The sequence below is a fragment of the Gigantopelta aegis genome, chromosome 8 (genome assembly GCF_016097555.1).
Source record: "Gigantopelta aegis isolate Gae_Host chromosome 8, Gae_host_genome, whole genome shotgun sequence".
Classification (NCBI taxonomy): Eukaryota; Metazoa; Mollusca; class Gastropoda; order Neomphalida; family Peltospiridae; genus Gigantopelta; species Gigantopelta aegis.
This window is the reverse complement of record NC_054706.1, coordinates 54,768,695-54,785,622: the sequence shown is the minus strand read 5'-3', so window position 1 is coordinate 54,785,622 and position 16,928 is coordinate 54,768,695. Positions and strand designations below refer to the sequence as shown.

At 38.2% G+C, this 16,928-nt stretch overlaps 1 protein-coding gene across 1 annotated transcript in view; it reads left to right on the top strand.

Annotated features, from left to right (window-relative positions):
- Positions 1 to 16,928, top strand: part of LOC121379725 (delphilin-like) — a 54,820-nt gene that overhangs the window by 12,460 nt on the left and 25,432 nt on the right. The window contains exons 3-9 of the mRNA XM_041508375.1: positions 7,471 to 7,625; positions 10,169 to 10,291; positions 11,038 to 11,193; positions 11,923 to 12,011; positions 12,686 to 12,804; positions 14,777 to 14,847; positions 15,351 to 15,499. Of these exons, the coding sequence (XP_041364309.1) occupies positions 7,471 to 7,625; positions 10,169 to 10,291; positions 11,038 to 11,193; positions 11,923 to 12,011; positions 12,686 to 12,804; positions 14,777 to 14,847; positions 15,351 to 15,499 (862 nt within the window). The remainder of the gene's footprint in view (positions 1 to 7,470; positions 7,626 to 10,168; positions 10,292 to 11,037; positions 11,194 to 11,922; positions 12,012 to 12,685; positions 12,805 to 14,776; positions 14,848 to 15,350; positions 15,500 to 16,928) is intronic.

Below are 16,928 nucleotides of genomic sequence, written 5' to 3'. Positions count from 1 at the left end.
GTTACTTTATTGAAAATTATTTTAATATGAAATGAAATAAAAATAATTGGAAAAGACAATAGTATTGTAAAGTTACAGAATGTAAATTTACATAATATATAACTGCAGTTGTTTTGTATATTTATTAATTAATTAGATTGTGATAAATGTATTATTTATGACTTAACAATCATAATTAGAATTGAAGCTATTCTACCTGGTGACCTTGACATGTGAGGTTTATTAAGTAATGTTGGATATGAGATTGAAAACTGCAGTGTTGGCTGTCAGTTGGTATGATATGTATGATTAATTAACAATGTCATAAAACACTATTTATCATCTGTTTAATGTTTAATGAATGTTTCAGTTGTTCATGTTCATATTTTCAAATGTGAAGGACTAATGAATGAATAAATGAATGAATGAATGGATGGATAGATGGATGGATGGATGAATGAATGAATGAATGAATGAATGAATGAATGAATGAATGAATGAATGTTGTACCTAATTAGGTGATCAGGGAACATTTTGTTCAGTATCACATAACGATTCACTACACAAACTTCAGAGATTTCTACATAATTCTAAAATGTTAAATTATAGTAGTTGCTACTCAATGTTCAACTGCTCACACCAACTGTCGCTAATTACAATTTTAAAAACCAATGTTCCCTGGTGATTGATAAATCCATCTCATAACCTCCAGGTGAGTAAAGCTTGCATATATTGACAAAATGGAACTTTGAATAATACACATTGAACAATCAGTGAATCAATAAAGGCCAGCTGGGGTTGTCACTTGAATTAGTTTTTTAAACAACCAGTGGGAAAGAAAGAAGTGTTTTATTTAACGACACACTCAACACATTTTATTTATGGTTATATGGAGTCAGACATATGGTTAAGGACCACACAGATTTTGAGAGGAAACCCGCTGTCGCCACTACATGGGCTACTCTTCCGATTAGCAGCAAGGGATCTTTTATTTGTGCTTCCCACAGGCAGGATAGCACAAACCATGGCCTTTGTTGAACCAGTTATGGATCACTGGTCGGTGCAAGTGGTTTACACCTACCCATTGAGCCTTGCGGAGCACTCACTCAGGGTTTGGAGTCGGTATCTGGATTAAAAATCCCATGCCTCGACTGGGATCCGAACCCAGTACCTACCAGCCTGTAGACTGATGACCTGCCACGACGCCACCGAGGCCGGTACAACCAGTGGGAGACGTGCAGTTACTATATTTTTAGATTGACGATAAAATGAAGGTGTTGTTGGGTGCACAAGTGTGATCGTTTATCACAGATGTGAAGGACTGATTCATTCATTCATTCATTCATTCATTCATTCATTCATTCATTCATTCATTCATTCATTCATTCATTCATTCATTCATCCATCCATCCATTCATTCATTCATTAAATTATATATTTATTCATTGGTTTGTTTGGGGTTGGGTTTTTTTTCTAGTTTGTTTTCTGAATTATTCATACATTAATTATTTTTTGTTTATCCTTGGAAGTCAGAGTTAATAAATGTAATCTAAAAATCCTTGATTTTATGAATTTAAAACGTACCACTGAGTACATGTTTGTTTGTTTATGTAGTAGCACTGGTGTAAAATATATAGCAGCATTGTTACCCATACAGCCCCCCCCCCCCATCCAAAAAACCCACATAAACCCACAGTCATACAGAAACACACATACAGTATAGCATGCATGTGCACACACACATTTACACACACACATGCACACACACACACACACATGCACACACACAGAGACACAAACACACACAGAAAGAAATGTTTTATTTAACGATGCACTCAACACATTTTATTTACGGTTATATGGCATCAGACATATGGTTAGGGACCACACAGATTTTGAGAGGAAACCCGCTGTCGCCACTACATGGGCTACTCTTTCCGATTAGCAGCAAGGGATCTTTTATTTGCACTTCCCACAGGCAGGATAGCACAAACCATAGCCTTTGTTGAACCAGTTATGGATCACTGGTCGGTGCAAGTGGTTTATACCTACCCATTGAGCCTTGTGGAGCACTCACTCAGGGTTTGGAGTCGGTATCTGGATTTAAAATCCCATGCCTCGACTGGGATCCGAACCCAGTACCTACCAGCCTGTAGACCAATGGCCTAATCACGATGCCACCGAGGCCGGTCAAACACACACAGAGACACAAACACACACACACACACACACACACACACACACACACACACATGTACACACACAGACATGCGCACACAGAAACACACAACACACACACACACACACACACATGCACACACACACATGCGCACACAGAAACACAAACACACAGACACACACACACAGACACACACACATGCGCACACAGAAACACAAACACACAGACACACACACATGTGCACACACACACATGCGCACACAGAAACACAAACACACACACATATGCACACACACACATGCGCACACAGAAACACAGACACACACACGTGAACACACAGAGACACACACACAGACACACACACATACTCTACTACATGTATGTGCACATGGTTCTATTTGGTTCATGCAGTGTAAACATGTAGGTATTGACTTCTTCAGATGCGTTCAGTCAACTTGATGACAACAGCTGTGAGTTAATGTCCCAGTTCATACGTATTATTGACCAGGCTGTATGTATGTATGTTCGTGAATTTCATTACATTCGCTGGCTAAATCTGGATATCTAGATATTCTAGCTTTCTAAATATGGCCATCACAAAGGTGGACACACAATTTGTTTTAGGATGGGGATGTAACTTTAATTAGGACATTATAATGTACATTATTCCAAAGTGCATTACCATGCAGTGTGCGTGTCTGCCTCTCTCTCTCTCTCTCTCTCTCTCTCTCTCTCTCTCTCTCTCTCTCTCTCTCTCTCTCTCTCTCTCTCTCTCTCTCTCTCTGCGTGCGTGTGTTTTGTGTGTGTGTTTATTATATTTTTTATGCTAAAGGTTAATACTCTTTTTTTGTTGAGTTGCTAATTTACTCATTTAATGTGCTTCAAAATACTTTCACAATTCTTAAAGTACTCTTGTAAAAAACAAAACATCTTTAGATTGTTACCTTCAAGATGTATGCCAGAGATAAGCAACAAAAATAAATATCACACGCATTAACTTTACAACTGTCCGATCATGAAATATAGATGACAAATGAAAATTTTATAGTCCATCCAGTTAATTAGTTTTCTATTGCATTAAGCTGCTTTGATTCTTGCCTGGAGAGATCTAAATATTTGATGGGACTTTATCTGCTTTTCTAAATTGGGTTGCTTGCTACTAAGTTATGGGGGCAGGATCTAGTTCACTCGGTAGAGTATTCGCCCAAGGTGGAATTTTTTTTTCAAGCCTAAGGTGCTTTGGTCAAGCCTAAGAAGGAAGGAAATGTTTTAATTAACAACGTACTCAACACATTTTATTTACGGTTATATAGCGTCAGATAAATGGTTAAGGACCACACATATATTGAGAGAGGAAACCTGCTGTCACCACTTCATGGGCTACTCTTTTCGATTAGCAGCAAGGGATCTTTTATATCAACCATCCCACAGACAGGATAGTACATACCATGACCTTTGTTATACCAGTCGTGGTGCACTGGCTGGAACGAGAAATAGCTCAATGGGCCCACTGATGGGGATCGATCCCAGACCGACTGCACATCAAGCAAGCGCTGTACCACTGAGCTATGTCCTGCCCGTCAAGCCTAAGAAGCACTGGTCAAGGGATCAAATCCCCTTCAAACTTTGGTAGACCCATTGTCTGACTGGGTTTTCCTCCATCGCAGCCAGTGTCCCACCCATTACTGGTATATATCAAAAGGCTATGGCATGTGCTGTCCTGTTTTTGGGAAAGTACACACATATACTGAACAAAAAAAGAAACTTCCAATTTGTACATATAGTATTTGTTGTGTTAAAGAATTCATTGTGTAATGAAATTATATAGGTAGTATTAGCCTTGATATGTATTACGGGTATCAGGATTCATGAATTTTATCGATTATTTTTGCACTGTTAATCGTCGACAACATGAAATTCAATTTGCACGTGCATGCATGATTCGACATGTCCCGTGTAGTATTCGGTCAATTTGTTTTACTTGTCTTACTGACATTGTTGTCAAGTGAACGAAAACGCTTCAAAATTTGTAAAAAAAATAAAGTTTTTTACATTGTAGCATTTTAGTATGCCAAGAATACCCAATAATTTACGCGAACGGGTGATTGGCATGTTTGATGCTGGCATGTCAACAGAAGACGTTGCAAGGCATGTAGGGAGTTCTAGTCGAGCGATACGAAATCTTCGCGTAAGATTTTGAACGACAGGAAGCACCAACGACTTGCCACGTCGTGGACGTCCGCGTGTTACAACGCGTGGTCAAGACCGCTATATCATGAACACGCATTTGCGCAATCGATTCCAAACTGCCACTGCTACTGCTGCTAACACACCTGGGCTTCATAATAACCGAATCAGTGGGCAAACTGTTCGTAATCGTCTGTGGGAGAACGGTTTACATGCACGACGTCCTTATTTCGGATGCGTTTTAATGCAACGTCATCGTCTAAATCGTCTTAATTGGGCACGTGTACACACTCGTTGGATATGGTGACGCTGGAATACCGTTCTTTTTTCGGATGAATCCAGATTTTCTTTACAACGTGGTGATGGCAGGGTGCGCGTCTACCGTAGGAGAAATGAACGCTATGCTGACTGTTGTGTTCTTGAACGAGATCGTTTCGGGGATGGGTGTTGTGTCATGGTCTGGACAGCCATTGCCCATGGTTATCGTTCATCACTAGTCATCATTGATGGCAATTTAAATGCTCAACGTTACCACGATGACATTCTCGCTCATCACGTCATTCCTCTGTTCCATAACAACGCCAACATCTCAATTTTTCAGCATGATAATGCCACCTCTTATACAGCTAGAGACACTGTCAATTTTCTTAGGACAAATAACATTGATTTCATTGATGACTGGCCCGCTAAAAGTCCTGATCTCTACCCCATCGAGCATGTCTGGGATAGTCTGGACAGACGATTGAGGCGGCGTCCCAACCCACCCGCTAACGTCAACGAACTTCATTAAGCGCTCATTCAGGAATGGAACACTTTAGTCAATTCTATGCGCCTGCGATGCACTGCAGTGGTCAATTCAAGAGGTGGTCATACCCGTTATTAAGTGGGTGTTTTATTTTTTAACCCCTACCACACTTGGTCGAAATTTCTCCCAGTTTCTGTTAACCTATGGCCATGATTTTTGCACCAAACGATGCATCATGGAACACTCTTTAAACGCATATATAACAATTATTTCCCCGGTTTGTTTTCATCAAGTTATGTTCAAGCAAAGTTAGCGGAAGTTTCTTATTTTGTTCAGTATATAAAAGATCCCTTGCTGCTAATGGAAACATATACAGTGAAACTCCTCTAAATCGGACACCCTCGTGACCAAGTTAAAAAGTCCAGTTTTAAGAGGTATCCGGTTTAGAGAGGTTCTCTTCCATATTTAAAAAGGGACTGTGAAAAACATCCAGTTTTGATGGAATTCCAGTTTACAGAGGGTCTGGTTTTGAGAGGTTTGACTGTAGCAGGTTCCTCTGGAGACGATGTGTCAGAATTATCAAATGTTTGACGTCAAATAGCCAATAAATGATTAAACCAATGTGTTCTAGTGAGGTTGTTAAACAAAACAAACGCTTAACTTTAGTGTTAAGTTACTTCCTCATGTTTGTGGGAAGTTTAATTGCTAAGTTGGATGTTACATCAAGATTTTTGGTAGTGGCAATTTAATGCACATTTGGAGTTCATTTGTGTGATTTAAGCATGGTGTGCATGATAATGTGTCTTGAGTGATCTGTACTTAAAGTAGCTAATTCATTCAATTTAATTATTTATACAGTTAGGATTCAGACACACTGGAAAGTAAAGAAATGTTTAATGACATCTTAGGATATATTGTTTAAAACCATGACAGATATTATGTTTTAAAATTATGGATTTCTGGTGCTAGGATGATCAAAAACACATTCAATAGACAGACATTGTTATTTTAAACAAGAATTCTTTTTTTTTCATGCTAGGATGATCATGCAGAAACACTCAATACATTCAATATACAGTATTTGTTATTTTTAACAAGACAATGTTTCTTTAGAGGTTAATTAGAAAGACAGAAACAATCATCACTATAGCAACAGACTCGGGACAGTCTCTTTAAATCAAGAATGAAAAAAAAAACCTACTAACAATTAGAAAAATATACTTTTTTAATACCATAACCCTACTAATTAGAACCGTGAATATTCTATAACCATACTCCTGCCAATTAGAAGCACGGACAGCTTATAACCCTGACCCTTCCAATTAGAGACATGGATCTTTTGTGACCCTATAAACTGAATCTTTCCATCTGGAAGCATGGATATTTCATAACCCTAGCCCTATCAATTAAAGTCCGAACCACATTGTTAACAAACTACGATAAATTAGCCTCCTACCTTTAATTACTGGTAGATTTCCCCCACATTTTGTCCAGACACAAACCATGGAAAAACGCCATTACACTGACATATATTTCACATACTACAGACTGTAACCATACCACCTATATCATTGAGATCTAGTAGGACAAAAAGTATGCACTTTTGTGCCGGCTGTCATTTTGCTTTTTTATGGAATACTCTTCAAGACGGGTGGAAGAATGTGACATAATCTAACAACTTCGTAACATGTGCTAATGTATAAAGCAATCATTATAATGGCAGGTTGATAATGTCACTTACTTCGGAGGCATCCACCCCTTCTGAAGAGCAAAATGAACCCGATATGGGTGATATGGTTACAACCTGTTATGTGGTATCTTTGTCATTGGGAAATCTTAACAGTAATTAAAGGTAGGATAGCAATTTATCATAGTTGTTAACAAAAGGAAGAAAATGTTTTATTTAACAACACGCTCAACACATTTCATTTACGGTTATATGGCATCAGACATATGTTTAAGGACCACACAGATATATAAAGAGGAATCCTGTTGTCGCCACTTCATGGGCTACTCTTTTTGGTTAGCAGTAAGGGATCTTTTATATGTGTCATCCCACAGACAGGATAGTATATACCACAGCCTTTGTTACACCAGTTGTGGAGCACTGGCTGGAATGAGAAATAGCCAAATGGGGCCACCAACGGGGATCGATCCTAAACCGACCGTGCATCAAATGAGCACTTTACCACTGAGCTACATCCCGCCCCTAGTGATTAACAATGTGATTCAGACTTTAGGAGATTAGATTTTCTATAACTCTAATCCAAACCCTACCAGTTAAAAGCATGAAGATGTTTCAGTGTTAAGTGGACCTAACCTCGGAAATAAATTAAATTTTAATGAATGATGAATTGCATGATCGCCATCCTGTTTACAGATGAACATCATCCTGGGAGATGACTATGAGAAGAAGATGGCCATTGTGGGAATACTGAAGCAGTACGCCGAGGATCGAGACATCAGGGTGTTTTGTGAGGCCCTGGGAGTGGTGTTGAAGACCCCACACCAACGACGTCTTCTCAAACAGATCAGGTTTAGACTAATTTACACACATTAAAGTACCACTGTCAGAGTTGATAGATCAATTATGAGTATGTTCTCTACCTGTAAGTAATATTGGAGTTTTTTGTGAGGCCCTTGGAGTTGTGTTGAGGATCCCATACCAATGACACCATCTCAGACAGATCAGGTTTAGACCATTTAACACACATTAAAATACCACTGTCAGAGTTGATATTTTTACTTTAAGATCAGTTATGAGCATTTTCCCTAAACTAAGTAATTGAGACATCGGGGTGTTTTGTGAAGTACTTGGAGTTGTGTTGATGACCCTACACCAGAGACGTCTTCTCAAAAAGAAAGTACCATTGTCAGAATTGATACTTTTACTTTGAGATCAATTGAGTATGTTCTCTACCTATAAGTAATCGAGACATCGGGGTGTTTTGTGAGGCCCTAGGAGTGGTGTTAAAGACCCACACCTGCAACACCTTCTCAAACAGACCAGGTTTAGACAGTTTTACACACATTAAAGTACCTATGTCAGAGTTGATATTTTTACTTTAAAACCAGTTCCCTAAATTAAGTAATTGGGACATTGGAGTGTTTTGTAAAGCCTTTGTGGTGGTGCTGAAGACCCCACACTAGTGACGCCTCCTCAAACAGATCAGGTTTAAACCATTTAACACGTATTAAAGTAACACTGTCAGAGTTGATATTTTTACTTTAAAACCAGTTCCCTAAATTAAGTAATTGGGACATTGGAGTGTTTTGTAAAGCCTTTGTGGTGGTGCTGAAGACCCCACACTAGTGACGCCTCCTCAAACAGATCAGGTTTAAACCATTTAACATGTATTAAAGTAACACTGTCAGAGTTGATATTTTTACTTTAAAACCAGTTCCCTAAATTAAGTAATTTGGACATTGGAGTGTTTTGTAAAGCCTTTGTGGTGGTGCTGAAGACCCTAGTGACGCCTCCTCAAACAGATCAGGTTTAAACCATTTAACACGTATTAAAGTAACACTGTCAGAGTTGATATTTTTACTTTAAAACCAGTTCCCTAAATTAAGTAATTGGGACATTGGAGTGTTTTGTAAAGCCTTTGTGGTGGTGCTGAAGACCCCACACTAGTGACGCCTCCTCAAACAGATCAGGTTTAAACCATTTAACACGTATTAAAGTAACACTGTCAGAGTTGATATTTTTACTTTAAAACCAGTTCCCTAAATTAAGTAATTGGGACATTGGAGTGTTTTGTAAAGCCTTTGTGGTGGTGCTGAAGACCCCACACTAGTGACGCCTCCTCAAACAGATCAGGTTTAAACCATTTAACGCGTATTAAAGTAACACTGTCAGAGTTGATATTTTTACTTTGAGATCAGTTATCAGTATGTGACCTAAACAAAGTAATCGAGACATTGGAGTGTTTTGTGAAGCCCTTGGCATTGTGTTGAAAACCCCACACCAGCAACACCTCCTCAGACAGATCAGGTTTAGACCATTTAACACACATTAAAATACCAGTGTCAGAGTTGATATTTTTACTTTGAGATCAGTCATGAGATCTCTTGCTACTAATGGACAAATCTAGCAGGTTTCCTCTCTTAGACTACATAGTAAAATTACCAAATGTTTGACATCCAATAGTCAATGATTAAAAAATCATTGTGGTCTAGTTTTTGTCGTTAAACAAAAGAAACTTTTTTTTTAGATCAGTTATGAGTATGTGCTGTAAGCTAAGTAAAATTGACAAAGACAGCATGTACTTTGCCACTGTACCAATGGCTTCATCGTTGGCCTGTGCCAGGTTATTATGGCAAGCAGCTAACCCACTATGGTTCATTTGTTGCTGAGTCACTTATTATCAGCTCTATAGCTCATTAACCATTGTTGATGCGACCGTGAATTCCTACCTTGCCAGTTCCAATGAAAATCAACATTGGGCCAATGTACTGATGCTATCCTGGTAGAAGTAGATATGTTTTCACAAGTCAGGTAATAAGTGATCAGATAAAATCCTCTGTATTTGTTATTTGCAGAATATAATGCCAGAATTAAAATTAAGGGTTATAAACAATTCAGGGTTTAAAATGAATCAAAAAACTTATATTTGCAATTTCCCAAATTTGGTCAGAAAATTTCTAGCCAAATGAAAATTTCAATTAGCCAAACAGCCAAAATGGATGCAGACTTACAAATGGGTAGACATTTTCAAATTAGCTAATTGGCGAATTATTAAAGAAATATTTTCATCAAATTTAAGTTTAGTTTGCGTTTGGTGATTTGGTGAACAACAGCTTACACCCTGAACAGATCAAGCTCAATTCCAAAAATGTTTTCTCTCTGTCACTATCTTAATAAAGTTATTGACTTCATTTGAAAATGTTAACAAATCATATCTATCTGCATCACACATTTGCATATGACTTTTTTCATTGCTTCATAACTAAGCTGGTACGCATTCCCTGTAGAATTTAACTTTAGATATTAATTCAAGCCAGAGGTCTTTTAAGGTAGTAAATTGTATATAAAGTATGATGACTACAAAGACTGTAATGTAATATGTGTAATTCAGGCCGTTTGTTCCGCCGAATCACCGAGGCCAGTTTGACCAGCTGATCAGGATGAAAAATCTGTCATCTGCTTCCAGCGTCTCCAGTGTGTCTGCTGCTGCTACCAACAAACCAGGGCAGTCCAGGTACACCCTCTTCTGATGATATTTTGTCGTTATCACATCCCATATGCTTTATTGTTTTGTTTTTCTCACTTCCCCCTTTCCTTTCACTTATTTCCATTGTGTGTCGTCTGCTTCCAGTAGGGGCAGAATGTAGCCCAGTGGTAAAGTGCTCACTTGATGCGAAGCCGGTTTGGGATCGATCCTTGTCGGTGGGCTCAATGAACTATTTATCGCTCCAGCCAGTGCACCATGACTGGTATATTAAATGATGTGGTATGTGCTATCCTGTCTATGGGATGGTGCATATAAATGATCCCTTGCTACTAATGGAAAAAATGTAGCGGGTTTCCTCTCTAAGACCGTATGTCAAAATTACCAAATGTTTGACATCCAGTTGCTGATGAGTAATAAATCAATGCACTCTTGTGGTGTCATTAAACAAAACAAACATGAACTTTCAACTTCTTTCACGAGCCACCTCCACATCCCAGTCCTTGTCTTTCCAACTGCTTATTATATTTTTATGTTTGTTATGCATTTATTTGTGACAAGTGTCAAAACTAAATGATGTAATTGTCCATCTCAATGATATGTCCATCATATGGTGAAAACTATTTATTTGTGACCTACATATAACAGACAAAAATTCAAGAAGGGCATTGAGTCGAGGGAAGATAGCAAAACAGTTTTTAAATTAGTTATTTATTGGGGCTTTAATCGTGTAGTATAGACCAACCGTGCCTGGTAAAGTCTTACTTTCATTACAGAGTAGTTCAGATCTTGCGAGATGACGGCAGTTTTGGTTTTGTGATCAAGGGAAGTAACCCAGCGTACATTGAGTCAGTTGATTCCGGTGGTTCGGCAGAGCGAGCAGGTCTCCGGCCTAAAGACTACATCATGAGACTGAATGGGATTGATGTCAGGTAACAACAAGCAGAAGCTGTTGTTGTTGTTTATACTTATTTTTGTACTTATATCCAATTAAGATTCAGTCACACTGTACTGGGGACACACCTCAATTATCTGGACAGTCTGTCCAGGACAGTGCGTTAGTAGTTAGTGCGAGAGAAATCGGTGTGGTGGCCTTAATTACACCCACCCACAGAATCATTAAAGCTCGCTCTGAGAAGAAGCTGTGATGCCGGGAAGTGAACCCAGTACCTCCCAGCCTTAAAGTCTGATGGTTTAAGCACTACACCACCAGGGCCAGTAAGCAGAAGTAGAAATAAGTGAACTGTATCGCTTTGGCCATATATATATTATGCACCTAATTATGTTATATATAGTCTTATATCAGTCCAACCAGAGGGGACTATAGATTTTGTCTCTGTCCATTCATTTACCTGTCTGTTTGTCTGTCTGTCGATCTTTCTCTGATTTAGTTTACTATACATTTGTTTTTTACAATCTCTCAAGATATTGTGCTAAAAATGTGTGTATAACTTTATCATGTAGGATTACAAATAAAATTTGACTTTCATGGGAGATTTTCCCCATTTTTGACAGAGTTATATCCCTTAAATTCAGGAGATACAAAAATGTGTCAGGCTTAGTAGGAGACAGGTATTGCTTTAGCAGTACTCTCAGAATGTTTGTTTCGATGTATATCTGAAGGGTATTTATAAAGTGATGAAACATGTTTCTGTTTTTAGACGATGTGGTCACAGCAGACTGATTCAGCTACTACAGGACAGTGGCACAGCTCCCACCATTGAAATTCTCAGATACTATGGAGGAATGAGTAAGAAATATACCTGTTTATATAGTTGAGAAGCCAATTAAAAAAATATTATCTACATTCAAGCATGTTTGCAGGAAATTGTGCAGGGGTCTAGACTTCTAAAGACATTATTAGTGGGGTTTGGAAAATGAATTAAAAAAAAAAATCTTGGCGTGGGAGGGGTGAAGGGAAGTCAGTTTAAATTTCTGTCTATTCTGTGAAAGATAGATTTTTTTTTTCAGATTATTTCATCTTAACTTGATTTTTGTTCATCTATTTAATTCAGTTCGTAGCATACACTTCAGAGCACACATACACCTCAGCTATCTGGATTGTCTATCTCTAGAGGACAGATGTTAATGTTGTTAGTTGTTAGGGGTTAGTGAGAGGAAAAGACACTCAGTATGGAAGTGGGTAGGTACCGAGATGCACATCCAGAACCTACCAGCATTAAAGCTGATGGCTTCACCACTACACCACCAAGGCTGGGTGGGGGTGGGATGGGGGGTGTTTGTGTTTTAGTTGGGATTTGTTTACCTCAAGTGACTGATATTCTTTTAGCTGGCTGTTAACATGTTTTTTTCTATAAATTTTGTGTAATTTCCTTGTAGCCCCAGTTTGACATTGAATAGCCGATGATTAATAAATCATTGTGCTCTAGTGGTGTCATAACTTTTTTTCTTTTTTTTTTGTAGCCCCAGCTGTGAGTCTTGAGTCTCTGTCGTCCGACTCTGACGCATCAAGTCACACCTCCACCGAGTGGCTCACACAGCAACATCTAGTGGATAAAGATGGGCGCACATTTAAACAGAGGGTAAGAAAAAGTACACCTGGGCTGCGTTCAACCAGATCGAGCAGAAACACGTCCGCTAGACTGATTTAGGTGCCTCACGTTAAACCAAATGGCCACGTCGGGAACCAATCAAATAGTTCGCGACCATTAGCGAAATGTTTGGTGGCTGAACTTAGGGCTGTATATGAGCAAACAGTAGACATGAACTTAAAGACATTGAAGAGACTGTTCACAAGTAACAAGCATGTTTGTAATGAATTTTAATATAAACACAATGTCTTAGCTTTGAAAAAGTATTACTAGTATGTCATTAAGTAATGAGTGTGTACTATTATGTATGTGTGTATCATTGGTGTGTATTTGTGTGGTGTTGTATGCAGACCTGTCAACCTTTAGTCAAGAGAAAGCAGGAGGTGTGTGTTGAAAAAGCAGGAGATTTGGTCAAAAAGCAGGAGATTTTTTAAATTCACACAATTTAACCCAAAATCGCAAGATTTAAAAAAAAACCATTATTACAATAAGTTATATGAATACTTTATAATGTCATATATACTTCTTAACTTTAGATCTTGGCATTTTTTTTTTTTTTTTAAGTTTAAATATTATTATGATTTAATACATATTTAAAAAAAAAAATATTTTATCCAAAAATGTTAAGAACATGAACAAGAAATAAAAAATTTAATTAGTACATTTACGGTATTACACTTACAGCCTTACAGGTTGCGTTACATTATCATTTGTGGTTAGTGGTTAGTGTACCTAAGTACCAAAGACAAATTTATATAAATCTTATAAATTAATATTCAGTTTTTACTGTAATGAGGAACGGTGGCGTGGTACTGATTTAAAATCATTATAATGATGCAATAAACATTGTATTTTCATTAATCATAAGTAAAACCTCATTACGGACATCGTGTGAAATATACCGGAATTATACCCATTTCCGTGAGTAACTTTATGTCAATGTCAAACACAACATTTTTTAATTGTACAAAAATAATTTCTTGAAGTGTACCCTTATAACCAACATTTTACCGCACAAACATACAAAATTAACTGACACAAGTATGTTTATACAGCTAATTGGTCTTTTCGTTGTCTTGCTGTGACATGTGATTTTAACATGCATCGTGTGTATCGCTGTCAACTCGGGAGTCTGGCAGTTCAGATTTGTCATAGTTGCATTATGTAATCCAGTGGGAAGACATTTTACAATTCAGAGGTGTTATTAGAACTAAATTGGATAGTTTTTTTTTTTTATATGGCAACACTGAATGTCAATACACAGCCTGTTTAATTAGCGGCAACACGCTTCGTAGCCATTACGATGACAACAAACATTATAATAACACATCATTTTATAAACTCCATGTGCTTTTTTAACAATATAAATAGGCTATCCCACAATTCTCACTTCGGCAAAGGTTAAACAGTCGGGACAATTCGGCCTGTTACATTCTCGGAAACCGAAAGTAGTCGACATTTTCCGAATGAGAAAAAAAGGCAGAGTTACTTCCCTTCTATTATTTTGACAAAAGAGGATCGATTTTTTTTATGCTTACAAAAATGTCATTTAACAGGAGAAACTGTCTCCCGCACAGGTGAAAGGAGATTTGATCAAATACCAGGAGACTCCCCGCGGAATCCGGGAGGGTTGACAGGTCTGGTTGTATGTATGCATGTGTGAGCAAGAGGTAAACATTTTTAATTTAAGCCAGTGATGCAATATTAAGTCAAACTGTCCACTAACAACCTGCATAAATTAAATTTAATTATGAGGATAACATTCCTTTAAAATGTAGGAATATCTCTCAGTGAGTATTTTACCTATATTTTGTCTACATCTTTTTAAAGTCTTGCCTAAAAGCCATTTGCTCTTGAAGAGCAGTTTTTCTCCATCTCATAGGTGATTATTAAATACAATTTTGGCTAAATTTGAAAATTGAGTTATCCTATATATTAATAACTTAAAAAGATTTTATTTCAGATTAATTTCTTGCTCACTCCAAAGGAGAGATCACAGCTAAAGCGATCACTGTTGACATACGAAGTGACAAGGTACTGTATTGTGTATCTATCTCAGTCACATTCTCCACATGTATGTCCTAATACTGGAATCTAATCATTTCTTGTCATTCTGATATGCAAATTAATTAAAATAAATATTGTAAATCATGAACTATACTACTCAAAGTTTGTTAAAGATTGCATATATTTGTGACTGTGAAAGAGGTCATATTTTAATCCAGGTATTACCAAGAGTTTCCTGAACATGATTTCAATGTGTGCAAATGAGTTGGTGAACACTCTAACAATGCCTACATTGATGAACATGACTGCTATGGTGGTGGGTGGATAATGGTCCAGGGAAGAATCAGATGGGTTGTAAAAAGTTCAAAATGACTGTTTGTCCAACCTTTAAAAACTATAAAAATCAACCCAGCTCAATTCATCAGCAAAATGTCTGTGTTTTTTGGTTTTTTTTTTCTCCTGTACAAAATAAAATTTAATTATCACATAAAATGGTTTCTCTATGTTAATTCAGCATGTTTTTGTTGCAGTGATGTTGTAGAACTGTACACGGACGTATCAGCGATACTGGACACACCTTCCAAGAAGACTCTGTGGATGTTTATAATGACCAAGCTGCCCATTCAGCACCAGGAGTATTGTCTGCACAGAATAGATCTTCCACAACATGTGCTACTGGGTGAGAACTTCACATACTCAACCCCATTGACCTCTCTCTGGCATGGTTGACCCTGTCTGGCATAATTGACTGTCTGGCATGGTTGATCCCGTCTGGCATGGTTGACCCTGTCTGGCATGAGAAAGAATATTTGTTTACTAAAACACATCAACTCATGTAAAACTACAGCAGAATCAAAATGTTAAAAGTTCAAAATGACTGTTTGTCCAACCTTTAAAAAATATAAAAATCAACCCAGCTCAATTCATCAGCAAAATGTCTTCTGTTTTTGTTTTTTTGTGGTCAAAATACTACCATCTCAACCAGTTTTTACTTGTCAACATCACCATGGGCTAGGAAATATTTCTGTCTGCCATCCCATGGGACCGGCCGGCAATTATTTGGTGTTTATACTTTATCATCATGTTTGGTTCAGCAGGTTTTGATTCGGTCTGGTGGAATTTGTAGCTTAATTGCCGGACCAAATGTTTGGAAGGAATTTTAGCCACTTTCAACCCCTGTACAGCTATATTATTTTTGTATTTGATGTCTTACATGGATCAGACTTTGCCCTGATTAAAATAGAGGGGAGGGCAAGGAAGGAAGGAAGTGGTTTATTTAACGACGCACTCGATACATTTTCTTTACGGTTATATGGCGTTGGAAGAGGGGAGGGGATTAATTGCTCTCTATAACTTGGATTATGGGATGCCATTTAAGATATTACCTTATTGTCATTTAATTCTATTGTAGTACTATTTCATTCCAACTTATTTTTGTGCTCATATTCAATTAAGGTTCAAGCACTCTGTCCTGGGCACACACCTCAGTTATCTGGGCTGTCTGTCCATGACAGAGGGTTACTTGTTAGTGAGAGAGAAGAGGGTGTAGTGGCCGTACACCTACCCATTGAGTCATTAAAACTTGCTCTGGGTGGGAGCTGGTACCGGGCTGTGAATCCTGTACCTACCAGCCTTATGTCCGATAGCTCAACCACGACACCACCGAGGCCAATAGTACCTACCAGCCTTATGTCCAATGGCTGAACCACGACACCACCGAGGCCAATAGTACCTACCAGCCTTATGTCCAATGGCTTAACCACGACACCACCGAGGCCAATAGTACCTACCAGCCTTATGTTCGATGACTTAACCACGACACCACCGAGGCCAATAGTACCTACCAGCCTTATGTTCGATGACTTAACCACGACACCACCGAGGCCAATAGTACCTACCAGCCTTATGTTCGATGACTTAACCACGACACCACCGAGGCCAATAGTACCTACCAGCCTTATGTCCGATGGCTTAACCACGACACCACCGAGGCCAATAGTACCTACCAGCCTTATGTTCCATGACTTAACCACGACACCACCGAGGCCAATAGTACCTACCAGCCTTATGTCCAATGGCTTAACCACGACACCACCGAGGCCAATAGT